Source organism: Fundulus heteroclitus, chromosome 2 (genome assembly GCF_011125445.2).
Source record: "Fundulus heteroclitus isolate FHET01 chromosome 2, MU-UCD_Fhet_4.1, whole genome shotgun sequence".
Classification (NCBI taxonomy): Eukaryota; Metazoa; Chordata; class Actinopteri; order Cyprinodontiformes; family Fundulidae; genus Fundulus; species Fundulus heteroclitus.
In genome coordinates this window covers 21402386-21424489 of record NC_046362.1, presented here as the reverse complement: position 1 = coordinate 21424489, position 22104 = coordinate 21402386, and the positions used below count along the sequence as shown (strand labels likewise).

Below are 22104 nucleotides of genomic sequence, written 5' to 3'. Positions count from 1 at the left end.
CTTTTTACTGTGTTACATGAGATCAATAAACCATTTTTAAATACAGAAAGTTCAAGAGTTTGGGTGGGTAATGGCTCAACCTGTCACACTCCTTCCAGTAAGCCAACTTCGAATTAGAGATTACACCAGAAGTATCTTCCCTGGCTTAAAGGAGAACAGGGAATGGACTGCAGCTCAATGGTCCTATGTTCTCTCTGTTTATTTAAAAAGTAAATTTTGTATTTCATCTGGAAATCAATGTCTCAGAGGCTGGAGGAAGAGTGGAGACATCAACAATCCAAGCTCCAAAGAGACGTTTCCATCGTCAGAGATGATTTGGTAAGCGATGTCATCTGTAGATGTTGGTCAACTGGATAAGCTTAATGGAGATACTGTTTTAATAAACCAGCATTTCTTCACACCTAATTCAAAACCTATGATATTCCTGTGCTTTATGCTTTCATAATACATCAGCAGAGTCTGATCACCTCCACGCCACATTGATTAAGTAATCCTTACAAAGGTAGCCCCAATCAGTCATTAAATGCATACCCTGTACAGTATACAGACATATTTTCAGTATGATAGTTCTTTATTAAACATGCTTTTTGTTTTCTTGGTCTAATTAAATTTTCCAATTTTTGAATCTTTGTTTTTATTAGCTGTAAGCCATATTCCCCTAACTTAATAAAAAATAAACACATTATATCACTCTGTCTTTAGGCGACCTATTAATTATGAATTTCTGGTATTAAATGAAAAAAAAGGAAAGAATCCCTTCACTTCTTCAGGCTACACACGCCCTCTTCTGGACAAAAAAAAAAAACAACAACTGCTAGACACAGCATTCACAGGGATGAGAGATACAGTGAAGGCTAATTTACTTGTGTACAAAAACTATTTCCTGCTGTTTGAGTTTTCTCCCTTTGCAACTTATTTGGCTCTATTTACTCCGGTATATATTTTAAACTGCCATTTGCTAAGCCTGCATAAAATGTGCTTCAGCAGTGCCATATGGTGGTAAATGTGTCAAATCATTCGCTAACTGCTGGAATGTGGAGCGGCACACAGCGTGAAGGCCAACAGCTGATACAAACTGTTCACATTTTCTGCTCCATCAAACCAGTGTGCTGGACGAAGGTCCAAGCTTTGCTCGTGTGATGCCTCTTCATTTAGGTCAAAAATTAGGCCAAAAGGAAACATGCCTTGGAAACAGTCGGTCCTGCATGAAAGCTTCGCCTCAGAACACCCTGTAAGCAACTCCACCTTCTTTGACTAAAATAATTTTAAACCCAATTAAAATCATGGCTTTACAATCGCAGTCCCAAGCTAATCAAGACAATGTTCATTTTGAGCTTTTATTTTTTCAAGGTGGAAAATTATACAACAAATAACTGCGTCACTTTTTTAAAAAAAACTTGAAATAATTGCGCAAATTTTAAATTACAATGGATTTTCTCTAATCCACGCAAAGCATTCACATCTGCAGTCAGCTTTAATAAATCAGAACATGCGAGGCTGATTAAAAATACCTCTTCAAAATAACCTCCTTTAAGCAGGTATTAACAATATTTTTTCTGTATTAAAAATGGCTTTTTATCGGTCTGATGTAATATTCTAATCTTTAACAGCTGTAAGCGAAAATTCTTATGATTAACAGAAATTGGGGTTTGAAAACATCATTCTGTGTGTAATTTATCTTTATGGGTTTCACTTGGTGACCTGATTTACTGAAATAAATACATGTTTCTATATCCTAATGTAACAAACATGACTGTATGTCCAAGCTTAAATACATATGTACAGCTCCAACTATATTTGGCTGAATATCACACACCAAGTTGCAGAATGAGACAAGGTCCTGCTGTAGGTCTAGCTAGAAGGGAGTCATTTATTAGCACAGCATCAGCTTTTACGCACAATCCACACATTTTTAACTGGTTGAGGCCATGCCTGTTGTTAGAAGTTAATCTGCACAAACTAGTTTGATGGGATAGTTGTGCTTTCAAACAACCGTATAGTTCCAAATTTCATTCACCTGGCCCAGACCGTGCCTCCGATGCAAAGAAACATTTAAAGGTGTTTAAGAGAAACTTATAACCCACCAGAACTCAACCCTACCATGTCCTGGAAAATGTCAGTTTAAAATGTGCCAACCAAGAAAGAAGCATCTGCTCCAAATTTGACACTTTCAAGCTCAACGGAAGCTTGCAGAGGCCCATTCCTAGAACACAGTACATCCTGTCTAACATGGAAGTAAGACCTCTGATTTCTTCAACTTCACCACTAATCAGAAGCATTTTACTCTTTAGAACTCCATACTTTTCCATTCTCAAATTGCAAAATAATATTGTTGCGTTACTTTTTTCTTTTTTTACTATTTTAAACATTTGAGTACAATAAATTTGTAAAATGCTTTATTACCTGCCATATTTCTAGGTTTCATAAAACATGAAACAACAAAATGTTAAAACTGGTGACTGATTTTGGAGTGTGCTGTAGCTCTATTTCATTTTTTGGCATCTGGACTACCTTTAGAGCACCTGTATTTTAAATTCAGACTCAGTTTTTAAGACTAAAAACTACAGTTGTATCTACATTTCAAGTTGTCTGACGTCCAAAAGGCAGTACTATGGCCCTTTTTAAATTTCTGAACGAGTGTGCATTTCGTCTGTAGGTCAAAAACCAAAATGCTGAGGAGCAAAATGTTCAAATCAAGATGTGACGAATCAAACAAAATATAAAGAATGTTGTTTAAATATAAAACAATGTAAAAACCAAAAATTCTCCTTCCTTTTTCAGGCCTGGAAAATGGTCAAATAACATTTCATTATTCTTTTGGAGTTGCACTGACTTCAACCATGTTGCAAATGTGTGAATTATGTTCAACAGCTAAGTCCGTGCCAGAAAACCAACCAATTAAAATGAGCTCCACAATTTACAACAAGAAGAGTGGTCAAATATAAGGCCCCAATTATGGGAGCTGGCCAGAACCAGGTTGATAGCTACAGAAAGTGTATGGTTTCTCTGTAACTTGCAAAAGGACATTTAGCTAAAATATTTTTGGCTATTTGAATGCATATAATGGATTTGAGCAAACTCGTTCCTGTACAAACAAAATTTGTTTGACATCAAAATTAATTGAAGTCACTTGCATAATCCTTCCGACGGGAAAAATATTTGCTCAAATGAATTACTAAGAGCCAAAAACGAAGGTGATTTTCATGTCAGTGATGAGTATATGAGAACTTAAACATGTCAACTCATCCAAATAGTATCAGACGCCATTAATATTTCAAATGTAAAGTTAAAACAATATAAAGTGTTTACCTTGTATATGATGGACTTTGCATTGAGGAAGAACAGCTCAATTGTTGCGTTGTCCTTCAGGTAGGAAATACTTTCAATGTAAAACCTAAAAGCACAGGGAATAAAAGCGTGTTAGTCACATTGGTGAATCCTCTCTGTGAGTTTTATTCTCTATTTGTTTGAGCTCTAAAAACTAAAAATGCAAACAAATTAGTACCCAATTTTGGTCGTTAAATACTATTGCAATAGAGTGCAATGATTGAAATGACCAGAGGGGGGCACACTAAACCAAAAGCTTAACCAGTAGGAAAAGCACCTCCTCTGTTTTACACAAAATATCCCTCTCACCATGTTAGCTGGCGGTAATCCACTATTAGACTCTTATCGTCATCACGTTCCCCAATCTGACTTTGTGAACACCTGCGCCCACAGACTTTAATTGTGCACATTCTGTCTACCGCTGTGCAGCACCAGGAGTGATCCAGAACAAAAACACACACTCTCAGCAACACTGGAGAGCGGAGCCCAGTAACCCACTTCTGGCAGAGCGGTGAGCGGTGGTACTAACATAATAATGCCGACTAAATTTAGCTCATGAATACATGCAGACCCAGAGGGGGGAACAAGGATGGTGCACTGGGAGCCTACACATTGCTAGCTACTCGAGTGGAAATGTAGCAAACCGACTCTGTGTGCTGCTGAATCCCTCACATGCCCTTTTTTATATATTAAGTGATGCTTTATCAAATCCCTTATAAGAATGAATTTGCACACCACAGCTTGTACACACAGCATAAACATCCGTAGATATCGTACTTGTTTAAATTTTGTACAATTCAAACTTCAGTGAATTGTACTAAACTGTTATATGATAAACCAACAAAAGAAGGAGCATAATACTAAAACAGGGATTGAAAATACGTGTTTTTTTTATCTCTAAAGGTATAATTGGGTATGCATCTGTATGCCACCATTAATGTTTTACTCTTGAATAATAGTGCGTTCCATTTGTCCTCAGGCAGTCGGACTTCTCGACCTCTGGTCGGAAAATTTTACGGCCCCTAAAGTCGGTATTACGAGTCGGAAGGTCGGTGCAACAGGATGGTACCCGACTTTGGCATTCATGATGGCTGCTGCTCACAGCAACGTTGAGTAGAACCTCATACTTTGACGGTTTGTAGCAGCTCTCTGTTATTGATGCCACATTTAGTCAGTCGTACAGGTGCTACCTTTCAGTGTTCATCAGACGGGAGGTCTCAACTCTGTTTATTTCTACAAAATACCACCAAGAACAGCGTTACTGTCATTGCTATTGTTTTAACAACAGTGCGAGCGTCCACATTTTTTTCCTACTGTCTGACAAAGAGGGAAACTGGAACGCAAAAAAGCGGAGATGACGTAATCGGTGACTCGTTAGTTCCGACCGCCGAGGTAAAAGGAGCCCAGTGCAACCAAACGCCATTGGAAGTCACCTAATCAGTAAATGTGGTCCATCTGAGTGTAATTTAGTACAAACAACTGTTCTGTGAAGGTCTAAGAGGTTTGTCAGGGAACCTTAGTGGAAGAAAACGGCTTCTTGAAGACCGCAGAACAAACTTTAACACAAGGTCTGAAACACGCTGTGTTATGAATGTAAGAGAGATAAAGAGACCTAAGCCCACACCGCTGTAACTACATGTGAATCAGTGGGATGTCGGCGTACAGGTATCGAGTGTGACGGGTTGTAGGGGTGGTCGATAGCTGAGGGTTTGAATCGCTTTACTCATTGAGCTGAGAGAGAATGAGAGGAGCTTCGTCAATATTCAGTGTGGACATTTAATTAAAGCCGCAGCGCAAATGAGACACACAATCACACGCCGCCGGGAAAGCGCGCACAAAACAACCGCCTGAGGTCGGCACGGGCCACGCATCTATAGGGAGCACAAGCAACGCATAAATACCGCATAAGCATGCAAAGTGTGTAACGTGTGTGCTCACAGAAGCGACACAAATCCCAGATCATCGGGTCTATTGGACTATATGCTGAGATTGATAACAGATAACAGATGACATTTGGAATGGTGGGTTTTCATAGGGAAGTCTGGAGAGTGCGTGTTTACTGAGTGAATTTTAATAAAAATGCGGCTGGGAAATATTTGAAGGAGATTTCCCCCCTGTGTGACATTTGCAAAAAAATTGAGGTTAGCGACTCGGCTTGAACTGCGTGGGGGTGAAAAGGGGGATGCAGCTTCAAAATGGTGTCAAAGTTCACAGTTTCCCCACCCCGACCTCAAACACCTATTAGTCTATGTAAATACACAGAGCGAGACCCTCATCCTTCACCCTGCCCAGCCCACTGCCTCCACACACAAACCCGGTCATTTAAAAATAAATCTGAGTTTGACATTTGATACAGACGAGGTCTTGAGTCAGCAGTTATCAACCAAATCTGCACATTTGAACCACGCGTCACAGTCGCATTGTGTGCCGGTGCCATTGTTCTCTAACACACGAGAGAACGCGGCTTTGGTATACAGCCGGCCCATTGTGTCGTCAGCTTTGTTGGAAATGTCACACTGGAAATATCTAAACATTTACATTGCTTAGGCTCCTGGACGTGCGTCACGCTACTATGTATGTTTTTAACAAAGGTTATGATATGCGCTGCAACACAGGGGGAAAAAATGCACATAAACATGTTGAATTTCACTTTTAGGATTTCTCTAAGAATCCATTTGTTTGTGAAATTGCTACTGGGTTTCAATCCACATTTCTTTTTTGCTTCTTTGACATCCTTATGGAAACAGCTTAAAATACAGCTGAATAACAAACAGCAGGCATCACAGTGTTTTGCTGTCACTCACACAATGCTGATAACTGAGGGGTGTGTTACATAAGAGTGGGCCCGGTGTATGAGAAGAACCGGGCCAAAACGAGCTCTTTAAACCAGACACAGCATCACAGAAAGTACAGGAGACTTGGTTTTCAACTAAAAGAGAGGATTTCTTTAACAATGTTAACGTTATATCCGGCGGTATGAAAAAGTATTTGCCTCCTTACAAATTTCCTCTGCTTTTCCGTTTTTTCCCCCACAAATATTCAAACATATTCTATTTAGAAATCTAAATAATTCCCCGTATTAATTCATTAATTAACTGTGGTTAACCAGCCAGCAAAGTTCAGTTTCTCCAACTAAACCCAGGGCTTATAAACTGCCTGACTTGTAGAAAATAAAAATGAAGAAAATAAAGAAATCACCTAAACCGAACCTTCCTGACAACATGAAGTAGACTAAAAGAGAACAAATTAGTCCAAATCTAAAGAAAGTCATATGGGTAAAAGGTGAATGTGTCCAAGGTGTGTGCCTGGTACACCTGGCTAACTAACACAGCATTTCAGAACCATTGCTATTTAACAGAAAATCTTGAAGGAGACTACTCAGCCATCAGTTTGAGGCCCTAAGCTCAAGCACACTGTTTTTTTTTTTTGCCACAGGTCCATGTCTGAATGGCTCAAACAAACCAAAATGAGGTTTCTAGGGTGTCAAGGTCTAAGTTCAAACTAAAATCCTATTGAGATTTTCATGCTTGAAAAACTTTGATTCTGTCTGAATTAAAATAATTCTGCAAAGAAGCAGGGGCCAAAATCCTTCCACAGCGGGATAAAAGAATAACTGGCCATGACTGAGATTGAGCTGTTGCCTCTACGGCTGACAGAACCACTTATTAGGTTTAGGTCCCAATTACATTTTCACAGTCAGTTTGGCATGGATGGATAATGAAATAGATCACATGAAAACTGCCTTTTGGTTTTACTCAGGTTATCTTTGTCTGATTATAACATCTGTTTTATGACCCTCTCTATAGAAATATTTTTTGCTTTCTTTTTAAGAGTGTTCTTGCTTCCATGAGGCTGTTTTGCATAAATTTACATGCACAGCATGCTGATGAGCTTTAAGAGGCTCATGATTGGCTGAGAGGCCCTGTGGCGGGTGTTAAGCACTGAGGTCAAAGCTATTTCATAACTAATCTTATTAATCCGTCCCTCCAACTCATGAATCTAGTGTATTTGCAGGCAGAAACACACACAGACACACACAGACACAGTGATGCACTCTATCTTCCTTTCTTTTTCACACAGCTGTTTAGAACATGAGTCATGAAAGTGAGCAAGCTGTTAATGAAAGACTCACCTGACACAGAAGTAGAGAACAATAGGACCAGACTTTTTGGGGAATTCATGCTCTAACACCCTTCGGTCCAGCTGAAGCCAACTGAAGTGGCCCCTGTTGAGGAGAAACACCAGTCAATGACGTTAATAACTACAGGTTTTTAAACACAGCATCAGGATGCATACGTATTCATCACATTAGGTGCGTTTTTTTTGTGTGGCTGCAAACTCTAGATTCCACAAAATAACCTTGTCAACACAGAGTCAAATATGTTTTGTATGCGCCAGATCCGAGTTTGTTTTGAATCACAAGGAATGATCCTTTATTCGGCCCTCAGTCATCACGTTTAATTGTATCAACAGCAAATTCACAGGCAAATGGAAGCAGGAAGTGGCACACTAAAGATTAGCACTCTGAATGAAATAAAGACCTGCGTCTTTATTTCAAAAGGTACATACTAAGTGTTATCTTGTCCATTGTTTTGCCAGCCAGGGGAGTGACACTTTAAAATTATATATTTTCTAAATAAGGGAAGAAGTGTTCCCTACATGTTGGTTTTGCCCTAATTTAAAAAGTTACAATATTTTCATATTGTAATGACAAAATTTTTTGTTCTTAACTAGAAAATACTCTATGCCTTCAAAAAAGCTGTTATGGTATCGAAAATAGTAGCAAGTGTCAAGTATTTTTCTTAGTATCTGTATCAAGTTTAAGATTTTAGTATCGTTACAACCCTAAAACAAACTTATGCAGCATATATTCCTTTAAGACAGGTTTTTAAGGTTTATTCAAACGCTTTATTCAAACAAGACTATTTTGACCATTTCCCAGTACAAAGTGCTCTGAGAATTAAACAAAATGGCACTTCATAGATTTTTTTTTTAGCAGATATTATGTGATAGAAAGAAAATACAAGCACTCCATCAGCTAAAATCATCAGCGTTTTATAAATACGGCAACCTGATGTTCATGCAGGATGCGCTTAATCTTAAGCCAAGGTCAATGCGGGAATGTTAAAGACGGGAAGTTGGGAAGGTAAGGAGTCACCCCTTCGCTCTAGTCTCCCTCTGTTACCAACTGAGAGGAAAACTGCAGTGACAGCTTGTCACCCTGGTAACCCTGCATGGTCTACAGAGCAACATCTCCCCCAAACCATCCTCCTTCTCTCTCTCTCTCTCTCTCTCTCTCTCTCTCTCGCTCTCTCTTTCTCGGCATCCCCACCCCATCACAACCCTACCCTTCTTGACAGCTGAGCAGCAGAAGCTGAATCGTCAGCTCTTTCCGGACAAACGTAACAAATCTCTATATGATGCGGTTCCTCCAGTGGAAAGCGGACTGCTTTGCTGGGTTGACATTACTAACAGTTTCTATCATACGTGTTCTCAAAGAGCAGAGGTCAGTCCTGCTTGATGTCCGAACTTGCTCTTGAGTAAAAAAAAGAAATAAAAACAAAAGACAATGTTTGTCTGTATGCAAATCACTGACGTGTTTGCATGGCTATCACACTATGGTGCTTTGTTTTTCTACGCCACAAAGCACATAAAATTTGGATGGGACCTTTGCATTTCATGCACGGCACCCAATCTTCCCGAGATCCAATTGCCTGTCGTGATACTAAACCTCCCAACACAAAACAAAAATAAACCAGTAGCACACATGAAAGCACCCAGCAGCTTTTATTTTACTATTTCTATTAACAGCTAAGCTCATTTATTCAATGTTTTCTCTTGACTTTTTAAAATGTTTATGTTTTTTGACTGATCCAACAAGTAATGTCAGTTAGCTCAGTGCCGACTTTTGATAAAACAGGGTGGGGACAAAACAATGACCCGTTAAAACACAATAAAATTGAATTGTGCAATGGATCGAGAACACACTTGGTGGCCTCTGCACCAATCGGCATCACAAGAAATCTGTTCAATCACGTGAAATGTAAACACGGAGTGATCTGAGGGCAAGTACACGATGACACTGTTTGTTGAATACATTTTGACAAAATCTAAATTCATGTACTGGGTCTTTTAGTAGCTGCACCGGAATGTGAGCAAATTTGTTTGGTTAGAAAAAAAATACTTAAAGAGATACACGATATATCTGTGTTAACACTGGTATCGTTCGATGTTAGTTAATTTTTTTTTTTCAACATATTAGTATTGGTCCAGTAAGTAAAACTGGGGTGATATTAATAACCAAAGGATATTTCCATTTTGTTGGAAGGAAGGAAGGAAGGAAGGAAGGAAGGAAGGAAGGAAGGAAGGAAGGAAGGAAGGAAGGAAGGAAGGAAGGAAGGAAGGAAGGAAGGAAGGAAGGAATTTACAAAAGTATGGATGGGCAGATGCACAGATTTAACGATTGGCCGGATAGAGAAATGTACGAAGAAGATTCTCACAGAATGGAATACGGAAAGAAAGTCTGTAAACTGAAAAGAATAAAAGTAATACAATTCAAGAGTTAAAACTTATCAAAACTGCGTAGGAACCCCATATGCAGAAGTTGGTTTTAGTCCAGAACATTTTTTTATTGTGTCTTACGTTTCATCTGTATAAGCAATTCCAAAGTATTCCTTCTCCTTGAGGTTGAAGTGGGAGGCCACGAGGTCCAGCAAATCCTTTGCCATCAGTTTGGGCTGTGGAGAGGTAAAAACACGATTTGGGGTTAAATTATGTTTGCATTTGTAAGTCATGACTTCTGTGTAAGAAACTGTCATTCTTTACTTTATAGATTAATTGGAGTAAGTACATGAGGCAAAGCTTAATGCAAATGTCATATCAGCTATTGATTTAGTGCAATGACTATGCAATTCAAAAAGCACCAAGAAAAAACACTAAATAGTTGGCTGGTGTGGGAACATAAGTAAAGAACAGGGGAGCACAAAAAAAGATGGATGGAGTTTGTAAATACTGCTGACAGTGCAGGTACCCTGCCCTTCCCTCCCCTCTCATTTTCTCTCTGACCCACACCTCCACTGCAGAGTCATGGTTTAAAGCTGAATCACTGAGTTGCAGACATGGCTACAGCTAGCACAACAGCTAATCCAATGAAAGGAGAGCTAGGGCATTTGTCCAGAAACCATTTATTTTATCATTACATTAAGAGAAGAAGGATCATCTTAAAGCCCAACACATGAGAGGGACTAATGCCATATGCTGCTGGTTTGTCACATCCTGAGTAGAAGCATACCCAACCCTGAGGTTAGCCATGGGCGTGCCTCACTGCCTACACAGAAACACACACACACACACACACACATGCGTAAACCCAAACACTTGTCGCTCCCTGAACACACATAAGGAACACATGTGTTGCACTATTTGGAAAAAAAAAGCACAGGAGGAAGATATTGATACATATGCAAATAAAATGTAGATATGCGCGTCATATAAATACATTACAGTGCAGATGTACACTACAGTTTTTAAAAATTAATCCATTCCCTGCACCACTGGGTTCAGTGTCAGAAGCCAGGGAGCTATTTAGAGAGGAGATGATGTCATTCACCCCAAACACACACACACACACACACACACACACACTCTCTCTCTCCCTCTCACATACACACACACATACACATCTGCACTGACCTAGATCCAATAAAGGGACGATGCCTACAGTTATTACAATTATCCTGCTACACATAAAGGCTCTTGGGAGATAAGAACTGAAGGGGAGAGGTTAAGATGAAGATAATATGTGCACTCGTTGTGCCTTACACTTGCATTTACAGGAACAAAGCTGAACGTACCATAATATGACTGTAGTAATTACCGTGTATTACATAACTGTAATAATGCGCTCACTGAGATGTATTCTAACAAGTAAAAACTTGAAAATTATTTTTTTTCTTTCAATAAGTTAACACAGGGCCTGAAGTCACTGCCGGATTGCGGGTGTTGCACATTACATAATCAATTCCGTAAAAATTGTTTGGATAATGCAGGAAATTGCTGCATACATTTATAGCAGCGTGTCATAAATACATAGACATTTGCATCAGAACCCTAAACTAAAACAAATAAGAACACGTCCACGACACAGATGGCACACTTCCACCATCTCTCTTTAAAGCCATACTAAGTAATTTTTGAGTGGCGCTCACCCTACAGGACGTTTTGAAAATAGCATGAGAGTCGTAAATTCCCGCTCTTCTCCGCGTGACCCCCCATCCCCCACCTGTCCCAGCTCCAGCACACGGTCAAAAGCTCCGGTGGCCGGATGTGGACGTACATGAACGGAACGGAGCGGTCACGGAGGACGTGGAATTTGGGGGTCACTCCCAATGCAGCTAGAAAGACGGCGAGAGAGAGAGAGATTTGTGTCTGCGGACAAGTACCCGGCTTGCTGTCTGTAGCGTAGGGGGAGCAGCTCTTGAACTAGTGGCTTAGATTGGTGCCCAAATAAGAGACTTCCCGGTCAAAAACAAGCCCAATAACAACGTGTGATGAAATTTACAAGAAATTTTTTAAAAAGCCAGACGTCGCTTATAATAAGCAGACTTGGTAACACAATGGCCTTACATCGGGCTGCCGTAAACATTTTTTATCTTACCGCGAGAACGAGAACAGAGCTGCAAGACCGCCTCCAGGTCGGATCACAGGAAGTTGCAAGTGTGTTTTTTTGGCCAAAGACACTAGGGGGAGATGACAGACCCCTCAGTTATCTCATAAAGACTTAGATTACCATCACAGGGACTTAGAAGAGGACATATTACGGTAAAAATGTTACTAAGTTGGGCTTTAAGGTACGAGCTCCCTCTGTTGTCCCAGTATCTCTCTTGCTAGCAAACCAGCAGTTGTCTTATTTAGCACCTTTAATAGGTCATTCAAACATGGGCCGCTGGTTAAAACTTAAATCTAACGTTAGTACAGAACCCAGTCATGTTTGGAATGCCCCAAATCCTCCGGATCCTCAAACATCCAGCGTCAGTGGCCAGCGTTTCCCCTACCACTATCCAAGGGGGGAACTGCCCCCGCCAATGAGAATTTGCTAATGGAAAGTTGAGTGGAGGGAAAAATCTTTGCAAAAAGGGCTGAAAGTGCAAAAGAAAGTGGAAAATGTTGATTTATAACAGCTACAATCATTGCAATATTTACCAGCAATATTGCCATTGCATGAATTTTGTCATATTGTGTCAATATTGTAAGGTAGGCTTTTTTCTGTAATACTGTTTACCTATATGAGACTAGCGCTGCAGGGAGAAAAACAGCAGTACCCTGTCAATGAAGTTGTAAAATTTGTTAAAGAGCAGCTTTGATGGTTCCTTTTAAACAAGTCAGTATAGGTTTATGGGCTATAAAAAATATGCTCATTACATTTTTTTGCACAAATTAATTCTCAGATAATGACAGTTCACCTCCTTGGTTCTGGTATCATTCCATTGCAAAAAAGCTGTAGCTGGTCACCAAACTCAATGTTTACACCTACACTTTATACACGTAAAAATGGCTGCCAACAGATGGACAGTGGTACAACCATGCATCTTTGACCCTGAGTCAGACCCAGAAACTGAAGAAGGGGAGCCTCCTGCACAACCAGCAGGAAATCAGCGAGCGGTTTCGGAATGGCGAGTTTCTAAATGGACACATGGCGATCAGTAGCCTATTGTCAGCGTTACCTTGTGCTAAATGACAAATCACCTGCATGACAAACAGCCATTGTGCAGCGCATTCAGCGGTAAAACCAACGATGAAGCTGGCAGAGCTCTGCTAGCTTCATCTTGCTAGGTGAGGGGCTGTGACATAATAATCAGGAGGTTTTCCAGACACCAACTAAAGATTTACTTTATTTAAGTGATATGACAGTAATCATTCACTCGCTTGGTTGAACATCTGCCTTCATGAACACCAAAGTCCCGTGTTTGTGTATCGCTGTAACTACTGATAAGCCTTTGAGCGTTTCAGGTTGTTCATAGTGTTCCCGTCTATGGACTCAACAAAGTACAAAAGTATTTTAGATTGTTGTAACATTAGGCCTTTTCATCATATTATTCCCCTAGTTCAATATTGTAGCTATTTGGGTGAGGAATAGATAAACCACCTTTTATGAGAACTAAATAACAATGCACCCATTTTAGAGCCATCGTCATTCAATGTTAATAAATGCTGACCTTACTCAGCCGGAAGTGACTTGCAGAATTTCCGAGGTAAACCGGAAATGCCCATGAGACCTGTCTATACTTTTTATTTCTTGGTCTTCTAAGCAAAGAAGAAAATGAGAACCCATTTTATTCTGAGTACTGTCTGCGCTGTTTGAATCTGACATCTGTGACTCAACATAAATTGGTACCTCCATCCACATCTAGATTGGCACTATTATTTCTCCAAATAGAGGATCAACAGAATACTCTTTGAAAGGGCTCAACACATTTCAGATGTTTATGGTCTAGAAGGAGGCTATCTTTAAGGTATTAGCGGTAATGCATGTTTTGGTTCAGTCTGAGAGACAACGTGGGGGTCTCTCATTACCACACAACACTCGACTGCCTGGGGAACGATACCATTTAAACAACCTCAACCCTATGGTAGCAACCAGCTAGTAGGGAGGCAAGAGGCACATTAGTAAACACACAACAGCACACAGCTAGAAAGATGATATTGAAATCAAATAAACTCCGGCTACACTGTAAAACAGCAGGAGTCAATGAGGAAATATGAAAACAGCTCTGGTGTGAGTTCTGTGCCACTGTTTCTGCCTCCATATCGGGAATAAATACCAAGCAAAGCAATTCAGTCGCATCCAAAGCACATGACAGCTAAATTGAGTTTGGTTTCCTCTCTCAAAGTGGCGATACCAACCTTTCCACAGGCACGCTATGAATTCGATTTGTGACACCACACCTATCAGATGTGTACTATTTTTTGTGAAAGATGCGCTAACAGTGATACAGACAGTGACTGACAGGCAACACACACACACAAACACACACATACAGAATAGCTTTTCATCAGACAGAGCATCTCCTTGCTAGCTTAAGACAGCATTACCTCTAATAGACATTCAGCCTGTGCCTTCTCAGCATCGCAGGTAATTAACAGTGTTAGAATTACAGGGCAGTGAGTTTTGAGGAGGAGACACACTCAAGACTACCCACAGACAACTTACAAACACACACACACCTAGTTTGGTTGCTTCTCTGGCAGTGAGTCACAGCTCCTTCTGTGCTAACAGCCACATTTGCCCCTGGTGCCTTTAGACTGTTTCAGATTTAAGATTCACTAACTGAAATAATTCATCAGCGGCATCCTTAAGAGTCACGAACTGTGTAAGAGTAAGGACTTTTTACAGCATACAGTATGCTAAATTAGACATACCACTTTGAAATTCTTCAAAGTTTGTGACGTCAAAACCACCAACTTTAGTATATTGAGGTTTCGTGTGATAGAGTAAGACAAAGTAGCACATAATTATGAAACGAAAAGAAAGTGATGACCGATTTTCCAGGTTTTACAAACAAATCAATTACTCTGAGCCCTCTAAACAAAATCTACAGCAACTCCCTGCCTTCAGAAGTTACATTATTAATAAATATAGCCGACCTGCGTGTTAGGAAAACACCCAACAGTTGGATTTAGGGGAAAAGCTTAAAGTACATTTAGTTTATAGCACAATCTGAACAGCTCACTGAACATTGTTCAATCATCACCTATGGCCCAACTGTACATCTCTCAACAAAAGACAGAGCTGATGGGAAGGTGGATGGAGGTGAATTTAAGCTAAATCTTGGAAGAAAAGCTGTTAGAGGGAGCAAAAGACTTGAAACTGGAGTGAAGGTTCCTCTTCTAGCAGGGCAACTACACTAAACATATAGCCAGAGCTCCAACGAATGGGTTCAGATTGAAGAATCTTTGCACAGTATACATCACCTTTATCTGGCAATAATCTGATGACTTTATATTTTAAGATGTTAGGAACAATATTTAGGCTACATCTTGATCGGTTTGTATGTTGAACATACAAACCGAACAACATTTTTTTTGTTCATACTTGTCTGTACGAACATCGGTTCATACAGACAAAACTGCAGCTCTGAGGTGGTTCTTGGTTGCGTCCTTTTTAATTAAATAGCCAACTTCACAATGGTTCTAAAGTAGTCCATTAAGATCTTTGTAGCTCAAGCTTCCTTACTTTTCCATAATCAGAAAATTAAGGAAAAAGAGCGCGATCTGACTAACAGCTCACCAAACTACGCAACTTCCACCCAACAAAGAGGCACAAGAGGGACTGAAAGAGGGAGAGCTGTTTGTTAAATAAATCAGGATGACCTTTGTCTCATTCCTTGCTTTTTTTTTTTCCAATTGTACTTCCAAACAATTTGATAAACTTTGAATTCAAACAAGGAATTGTAAGTATTTAGTTGTGTGTAATGGTACCTGCTTATATGCCAATTCAAACTCCTGTTTGTAGCAAAGTGATTCCTTTCTAATGGTTAAGAGGATAAAGGAAAAGCAGACAATAACACGAATGAGATAACTTGCACGAATCGACTCAGATCTCAACATATAGCAAGGAAAATTTGATGAAAATGAGAAACGGTGGTAGTGCTATGGAAAGGAGAGTCATGTGTGGTAAGTCAGACAGATAGAGAGACTGTGAGAGAGAGAGAGAGAGAGAGAGAGAAGAGCAGAACAAACTACCAATTTGAAAGAGCGGATCGGTTCTGGCAGAGTAATCAAATCAGAAAGTCAGCAGACCTATTCTCAGCTCAGCCTCCCATTTTCTCCTCTCTATTCCGACCCTTTAGTGTCATCTCCTTTCTCTCCATCCCTCAGCACTCATCTTACTTTTTTTCTGTTCTGTCTTTTTATCCTTCATTTGCTCCTCCTCTCTTGTTCCAGAGCAATCCTTCTATTTTCTCCCAGAAATATCAGGTAATGGCCAGTCCACAGCAAGCAAGGGGACACTAGGAGACATGCTGGAAGCACCAAACTGCCTCTATTTCAGTCTCCTCAGCAGACGAGTAAGAAAGGAAAAGAGAACTGATTGGCAATCAACTGAAAGCCCAGATTTAACCTCGAAGAAAGTGGAGAGATCCAAGGTGAGGGCCCATGAGAGCTGAAGCAGGACTTTGATGGGATCAAATCAGCGTTGCAGTGCGTGTCTTCTACCAGGGGCAGAGAGATCAGGTGAGCAGGAAGAAAGTGCAGCGTCACCTACTGCTGACCAAATTTCCCTTGGTCAGCAATAATCAAGCCCCTTAAGACACCCAGAACTGCATCTCTCTGGAGTACAAGAACTGTGCATCTGTAAAACGATAGACGACAGGATGGGTAGAAACATGAGAAACAGCGAGAGGAGAAGGAGGTACTCACCTGCACAAGGAGCTCCAGCTTCCTGTCGTCCAGTAGATGGACCTGACACCGCCTTCCCTCTGTCATCTGAGAAATATACAAAAAAAAAAAAAACACAAAAGTTGCTGTTACTATTGTTACTTATTAATAAATGAGTCACTTGTTTTAAAAAAAACTCATCACTTTCCCAGACTGAAACTTTGTGATTTGTGAGTCAGTTTTTATAGCATTCCAGATACCTGAGAAGAAAACACTGACTCGACTGGTTTTTAATGTCTATATGAGCCACAAATGATAAAACAACAACATGCTGAACTTGGCTTGTGATTAAGCAGTTTAAAAGGCAGACTATTTACCTTGTTTTGTATAATAACCTCCTTAAATCAGCTCTTTTTTAAATCAATGGCCATCAGCGTTGTCAAATCTAGACTTGACTATCATCTGCTAAATACACATGCTTTAAGCATTCTTTGTAATTTTTTATACTGTTTATAAATACTCATAAAATAGAATAAATCCATTATTGCATCCCATACTCAATGCCTTGATTATCATCTAATCCAGATCCACTTAAAGTCGTCTTTAAAGGCTTCTTGGAGGGAATTAGAGCTCTAAAACCAGTGAAACTCCAAATTATGGTTCCGTGACTCAAAGATGAAAAGTATAATCATTGTAAAAGAGATATAATTTATTAGAAAGGATGATCCTTATCTTTTAGCTATATGAATAATTTGTAATACACTGACCAGGCCATTACTAATGTCTGATTTTCACTGAGGTCTAATCTGCCGACTCCAATTTTGACTGATACCTTTCTTTATTTCTAGAAGCTAAAAGAAATGAGAAAAATGCACAGCAGGGTGCTTAATAAAGAGAGTAAAGGAATCTAACCATCACGGCATATGTCCCAGAGCCTTATCAGATTCTTATTACAGTCAAAGAAGTACATCAAAGTACGTATTATGGTTTCATTATTTTATGCAAGAAACCGTTTTGAGCTCTATTTTTATACATTTAATAATCTGCTGAAAAAAGTGGAAAGTCGTCCGAATCTGCTCCCTGGCCGACTGATCGGGGCAACTTGGACGAATAAAGGTACAATCTCGAAACTCCAGCACATTTTTCTATTGAAATCATTAAAAGCAAATGTAATTTTTTGTTTCTGGCCTTTTCAAGTCTACGCAGGGCCACAAATTATTGCAATTACGAGATGCCATAGGACAAAACAGACATTCCCAACCAACGCCTTATCAATCTCGTCCGCACACGTCGGTGTATCGAGCGTCAATCTCACTCAGCGCCAGCATGCTGCGGCATGTGTTGCGGCACTAACTTACTGAAAAAAGCTGCAGTCCGTGTGGCATTTCGGTGAAGTCTTAACGAGGTTATCTGAACTACACACAATGAGCCAACAGAGACAGTGCCCGGCTCTCTGTCCTTCTCAGGCATTTTTTACATTCCTCCCCGGGCAGGAAATCCATTACCCATCAGCGCACCGGCAGCCACAGTCGCAAAAAAAAAAACAAAAAAAAAAAAAACGGTACAGTTAAAGCGCGTGCTGCTGACAACGCTCGCAGTAGAGTTTCTGTCTGCGCTGCTGACATCAGGCTTGCAGAGCGGAGCTGCAGAAACAAAGATAGATCTATATCTGTGTGTGTGTGTGTGTGTGCTAAGTTCAGATGTAAACAGTGACGAAGGTGCAAAGAGGACAACCGCCAACGGTGGTAAACAACAAGCTACGGCGAAACATTTCCCACACGAGACGAAGCCAGCAGAACGAACCTGCTAGGAAGAGTTTTCTTATCTTAAAGTCAAACGATGCGAGATAATAAAGCATAAAATAGCTGCAGAATCTAAGTCAGCAATCACAGTCCGAATGGACCAAATGCTTTCAGGCACAGTTAAAGAGTATGCTTATGTGCTGCATGCATCTGCATCCTGCCGCTTCCCGCCGTTGTGTGCGGTTTCTCCACGATTTAACAGGAAGCTGGGGACCCGGAGGACCACAAACACCCCGTGCAGTTCCTCCCACACTTCCCTCGCATCTGGAAGACGGGGAGGCCGGGCTGGTGGAGGACAGCGCATCGGGGGGGGGGGGGGACAGATCTTTAACCTGACGCCGCCAGATAGATTTGCTTCGCATATCCATCTGGAAACCTTCCGTTGAAGTAATTTTTGGAATAGGCGAAAATACTGGTTAGCTGATTGGCCTATGTTGGTAATAGACGGGCCAAATAAACCAATCAGATCAACGAAGCATATGACGTACTCGTCAACATGCTTCGTCGTTGCTCTGTTACGAGCGACGACGAAAACACAACCACAAGCCAAGCTACTCTTGCTGCTGCAGGTAAAGGCTCGTTAGCTCAGCAAAGAAATACTCTGTAATTCCGATAAAACTTGCTCGATAGCCGCGCTAACGCTAGTTTCATCGGCTGAAGCCGCCATGTTGTTTAGACTGAACTGTTGATCTTCTCGTTGCGTCACACCTCAACCCGCCTCAAAGCCAACGCTGATTGGACGTTCGTTTGGTGAACGGCTCCAAATTTTCTTTAACGGAGAGTAGCCAGACTGATCTGCGAGTGAAACCTTGAAAGCTCGCGAGATCAGGATGGTCTCACGAGGCTAAAAGATCTTTGGCTGATGGGAACACCTTTCAGGACATTGGTCAAGACAACAAAACTGCCACACGCGACCGGTTTGCTGCTCCTCGCCACGAGGCCACCCGGGGCGCATCAGGGCAATCTAATAAGGGTGTGACAAAAAAAAAAAAAAAAAAAAACCTACTTTGAGAGATGAAGAAAAAAAACAAAACAAAAAAACGCTTTGCGACTTTCTCACAGTTTGTCTCAGCTTGCGTAATAGTTTCAGGCTCGGGAGTGAGATTCTGCAAAGAGATGTCGATGGATGGAGGGGAAAAAATAAAGAAGGGAGAGAACTGTCATCTGGATGTCTTATTCCTCATGCCAGTGTGAACTGTCCTAAATCCTCCGTGCAAGTGTACACACAGGGCTTATTTTACACACAACACCCCACACACACACACTGATCCCATGTGGTTTGATGGTTTAGATAGGGTGCACCTGTGCACACAGATCCACTGACATGTTTTTGTGTAGTTTAAAAAAAATAAAAAAATTCCAACCTCCCTTGGCTCCAATCTACCTGCACCGAGGAAGCAATGCAGTCGCCCAAAACGATCTGTCAAAATCTAATTCAAGGGTATGAGTATGAGCAGTTATTGGGAAAAGCCAGCAAAACAGTGCAGATTATGTTAAACTGCAGCACACTCACGGGCGATCATCTGAGGAAGGGGAAAAGTGCAAACCTTAAAGTCAAGGTAACAAATCACTGCCCTGAAGCAGCAGAATCAGTCTGTCAGATCTGCCAGAAACAGCCCCATTACTTTAATAACATTTCTTGCGGCGTCGGGCGCATAGCACAGAGCTTATTCTAACTACCACCAAACAAAATATAATAAGGTCTTTTATAAAAATAGCATGCTCCCAATAAACCGGACAATTCAACTTAATGCAACGTTACAGAGCCATATGAAACAGTTGCCTCTAACAAAAACACAATGCAGTGTCACTGATGGGATGGTGAGGGGCTGCATCACCTCCATGCTACATTTCTCCACCGTTACTTGACATAAAACAGCAAACATTCACCACCGAGAGCAACAAACCGCTGACAACAAGAGCGTGAAATACCGTTTAAGGTGCACGTCTCCGAAGTGCCTCATCGTTTTGTTTGTTTGTTTATGTATTTTTTTTTTTACAGCAGTCCCGCACAGACAAGAGATGCTGCCCGTCTGCGACAGAAAGGGACGTTATTATTATTGCCACATTACCTCGCCAACAAACGCCCCCCGTGAGGTTCCGACACAGACGCTGGTACCAAAAGAGAGAGAGAGAGATAGAGAGGAGGGGGAAACCTGGACGATTAATCCCAGAATGAGACGAGCCGAGTTCCAGCCACAAAATCATCGAAAAACATCCGTTTTCCTGGCCGGCCCAGAGGAGGAGACACATCAGCATCCATGTTTGAGCCCATTAGTTAACGTTAGTTACAAGCTGGCTGTGTCCTACAGCAACTTCGCCATTCCAACTTAAAAAATACTATTTTTTTTTAACTAGGCGCTAATGAACGGCGGCAGAGGGGGGCTGGCTTCTCTCTCATCCCTCCTTCGGAAAGCAGAGAGCCTCGCCGCTGCTGGTTCCCTACACCGCCTCCCTTCACACCACCTCATCCGGTCAGGCAGCCTCCCCCCCCTCCGCCCGCCCCCCTATTCGCTGGAGGCGGCGGCGCCGCGCACCGGAGAACCGGGAGACCGTACCAACGGTCAGTGAGCTGCAGGGGCGCGAGGAAGGGGTGGCGCGCGCGGTGAGAGGGGGAAAAAAAAATAAATGCGAGCATTTGACAGCGACGCTTCTCCTTGTCACCGAGGGTTGCTTCAAAAAACACGGGAATAATGGAGGCAAGATGTGGGGGCGGGGAGAGGAGGAGACGAGGGGGAATTTTCTGCAGCGGCTCCCAGCCATGAGAAGCTGCAGACCTTTCTGTTCGTGTGTGTGTGTGTGTGTGTGTGTGTGTGTGTGTGTGTGTGTGTGTGTGTGTGTGTGTGTGTGTGTGTGTGTGTGTGTGTGTGTGTGTGTGTGTGTGTGTGTGTGTGTGTGTAGAGGTGTGTGGAGGTGTGCGCTCACACCCAGACAGCTGAGTCTAAAGAGCACCGAGTCTGTACTTAACGTGAGAGTTGAATAACATCGAGCTTTGATTCCATTCTACGTACTTTATGGTATATTGGTAAGAAATAAATAAATAAATCATTCTCCGACACGCAATTGATTTCATTGGGTGTTTCGAGAGATATTGATTGAAAAAGGCAATGGCAGTTCTTGCACAATGTCTCCCAAGGCGAGCCTGCAAGCCAGACTGATAATATGCAAGCTCCAATCGGTTTGGGGAAAGGAAGGACATTCAGCAGAACCTTCAGAGTTGATTGGGTGGAAGTTATGACGCCTAGTGTCCGCCTACCAAAGGTTTAGCCGATTACTGTATTAAAGTAAAATGTAAGCAGCAGGCGCTATGAGAAATCACAAGTTCAGTCAAGGCCAGAGGAGTCAAAAGTATTCACATCTACGTAGTACTCTAGTACAAGTATAGATACTAGAATTTATCAACTCAAACCTTTTACTCAAGTAAAAGTATAAACTACTGGATATAAAACTGCTTAAAGTATTAAAGTAGAAGTAATATCCCCCTTACCCTTTAATTATTAGAGGAATGTTAAGGAACATCTAAGCGTAGTTACAGGAATTGATGAGGACAACAGATGTAAGATAACAAAACTGGACATGAAAATGAGAGCATTACTCTTTT

At 41.2% G+C, this 22104-nt stretch overlaps 1 protein-coding gene across 11 annotated transcripts in view; it reads right to left on the bottom strand.

Annotated features, from left to right (window-relative positions):
* Positions 1-22104, bottom strand: part of frmd4a (FERM domain containing 4A) — a 131871-nt gene that overhangs the window by 30264 nt on the left and 79503 nt on the right. For 9 of the 11 annotated variants that reach the window (XM_036150548.1, XM_036150550.1, XM_036150527.1 and 6 more), the window contains exons 2-5: positions 16744-16809; positions 9970-10064; positions 7460-7552; positions 3310-3394 (exon numbers count right to left, since the gene is read on the bottom strand). In XM_036150548.1, the coding sequence (XP_036006441.1) occupies positions 3310-3394; positions 7460-7552; positions 9970-10064; positions 16744-16809 (339 nt within the window). Of the gene's footprint in view, positions 1-3309; positions 3395-7459; positions 7553-9969; positions 10065-16743; positions 16810-18059; positions 18194-20575; positions 20985-22104 lie in introns of those variants that run through there. The other 2 variants (XM_036150558.1, XM_036150553.1) reach the window with 2 other exon arrangements.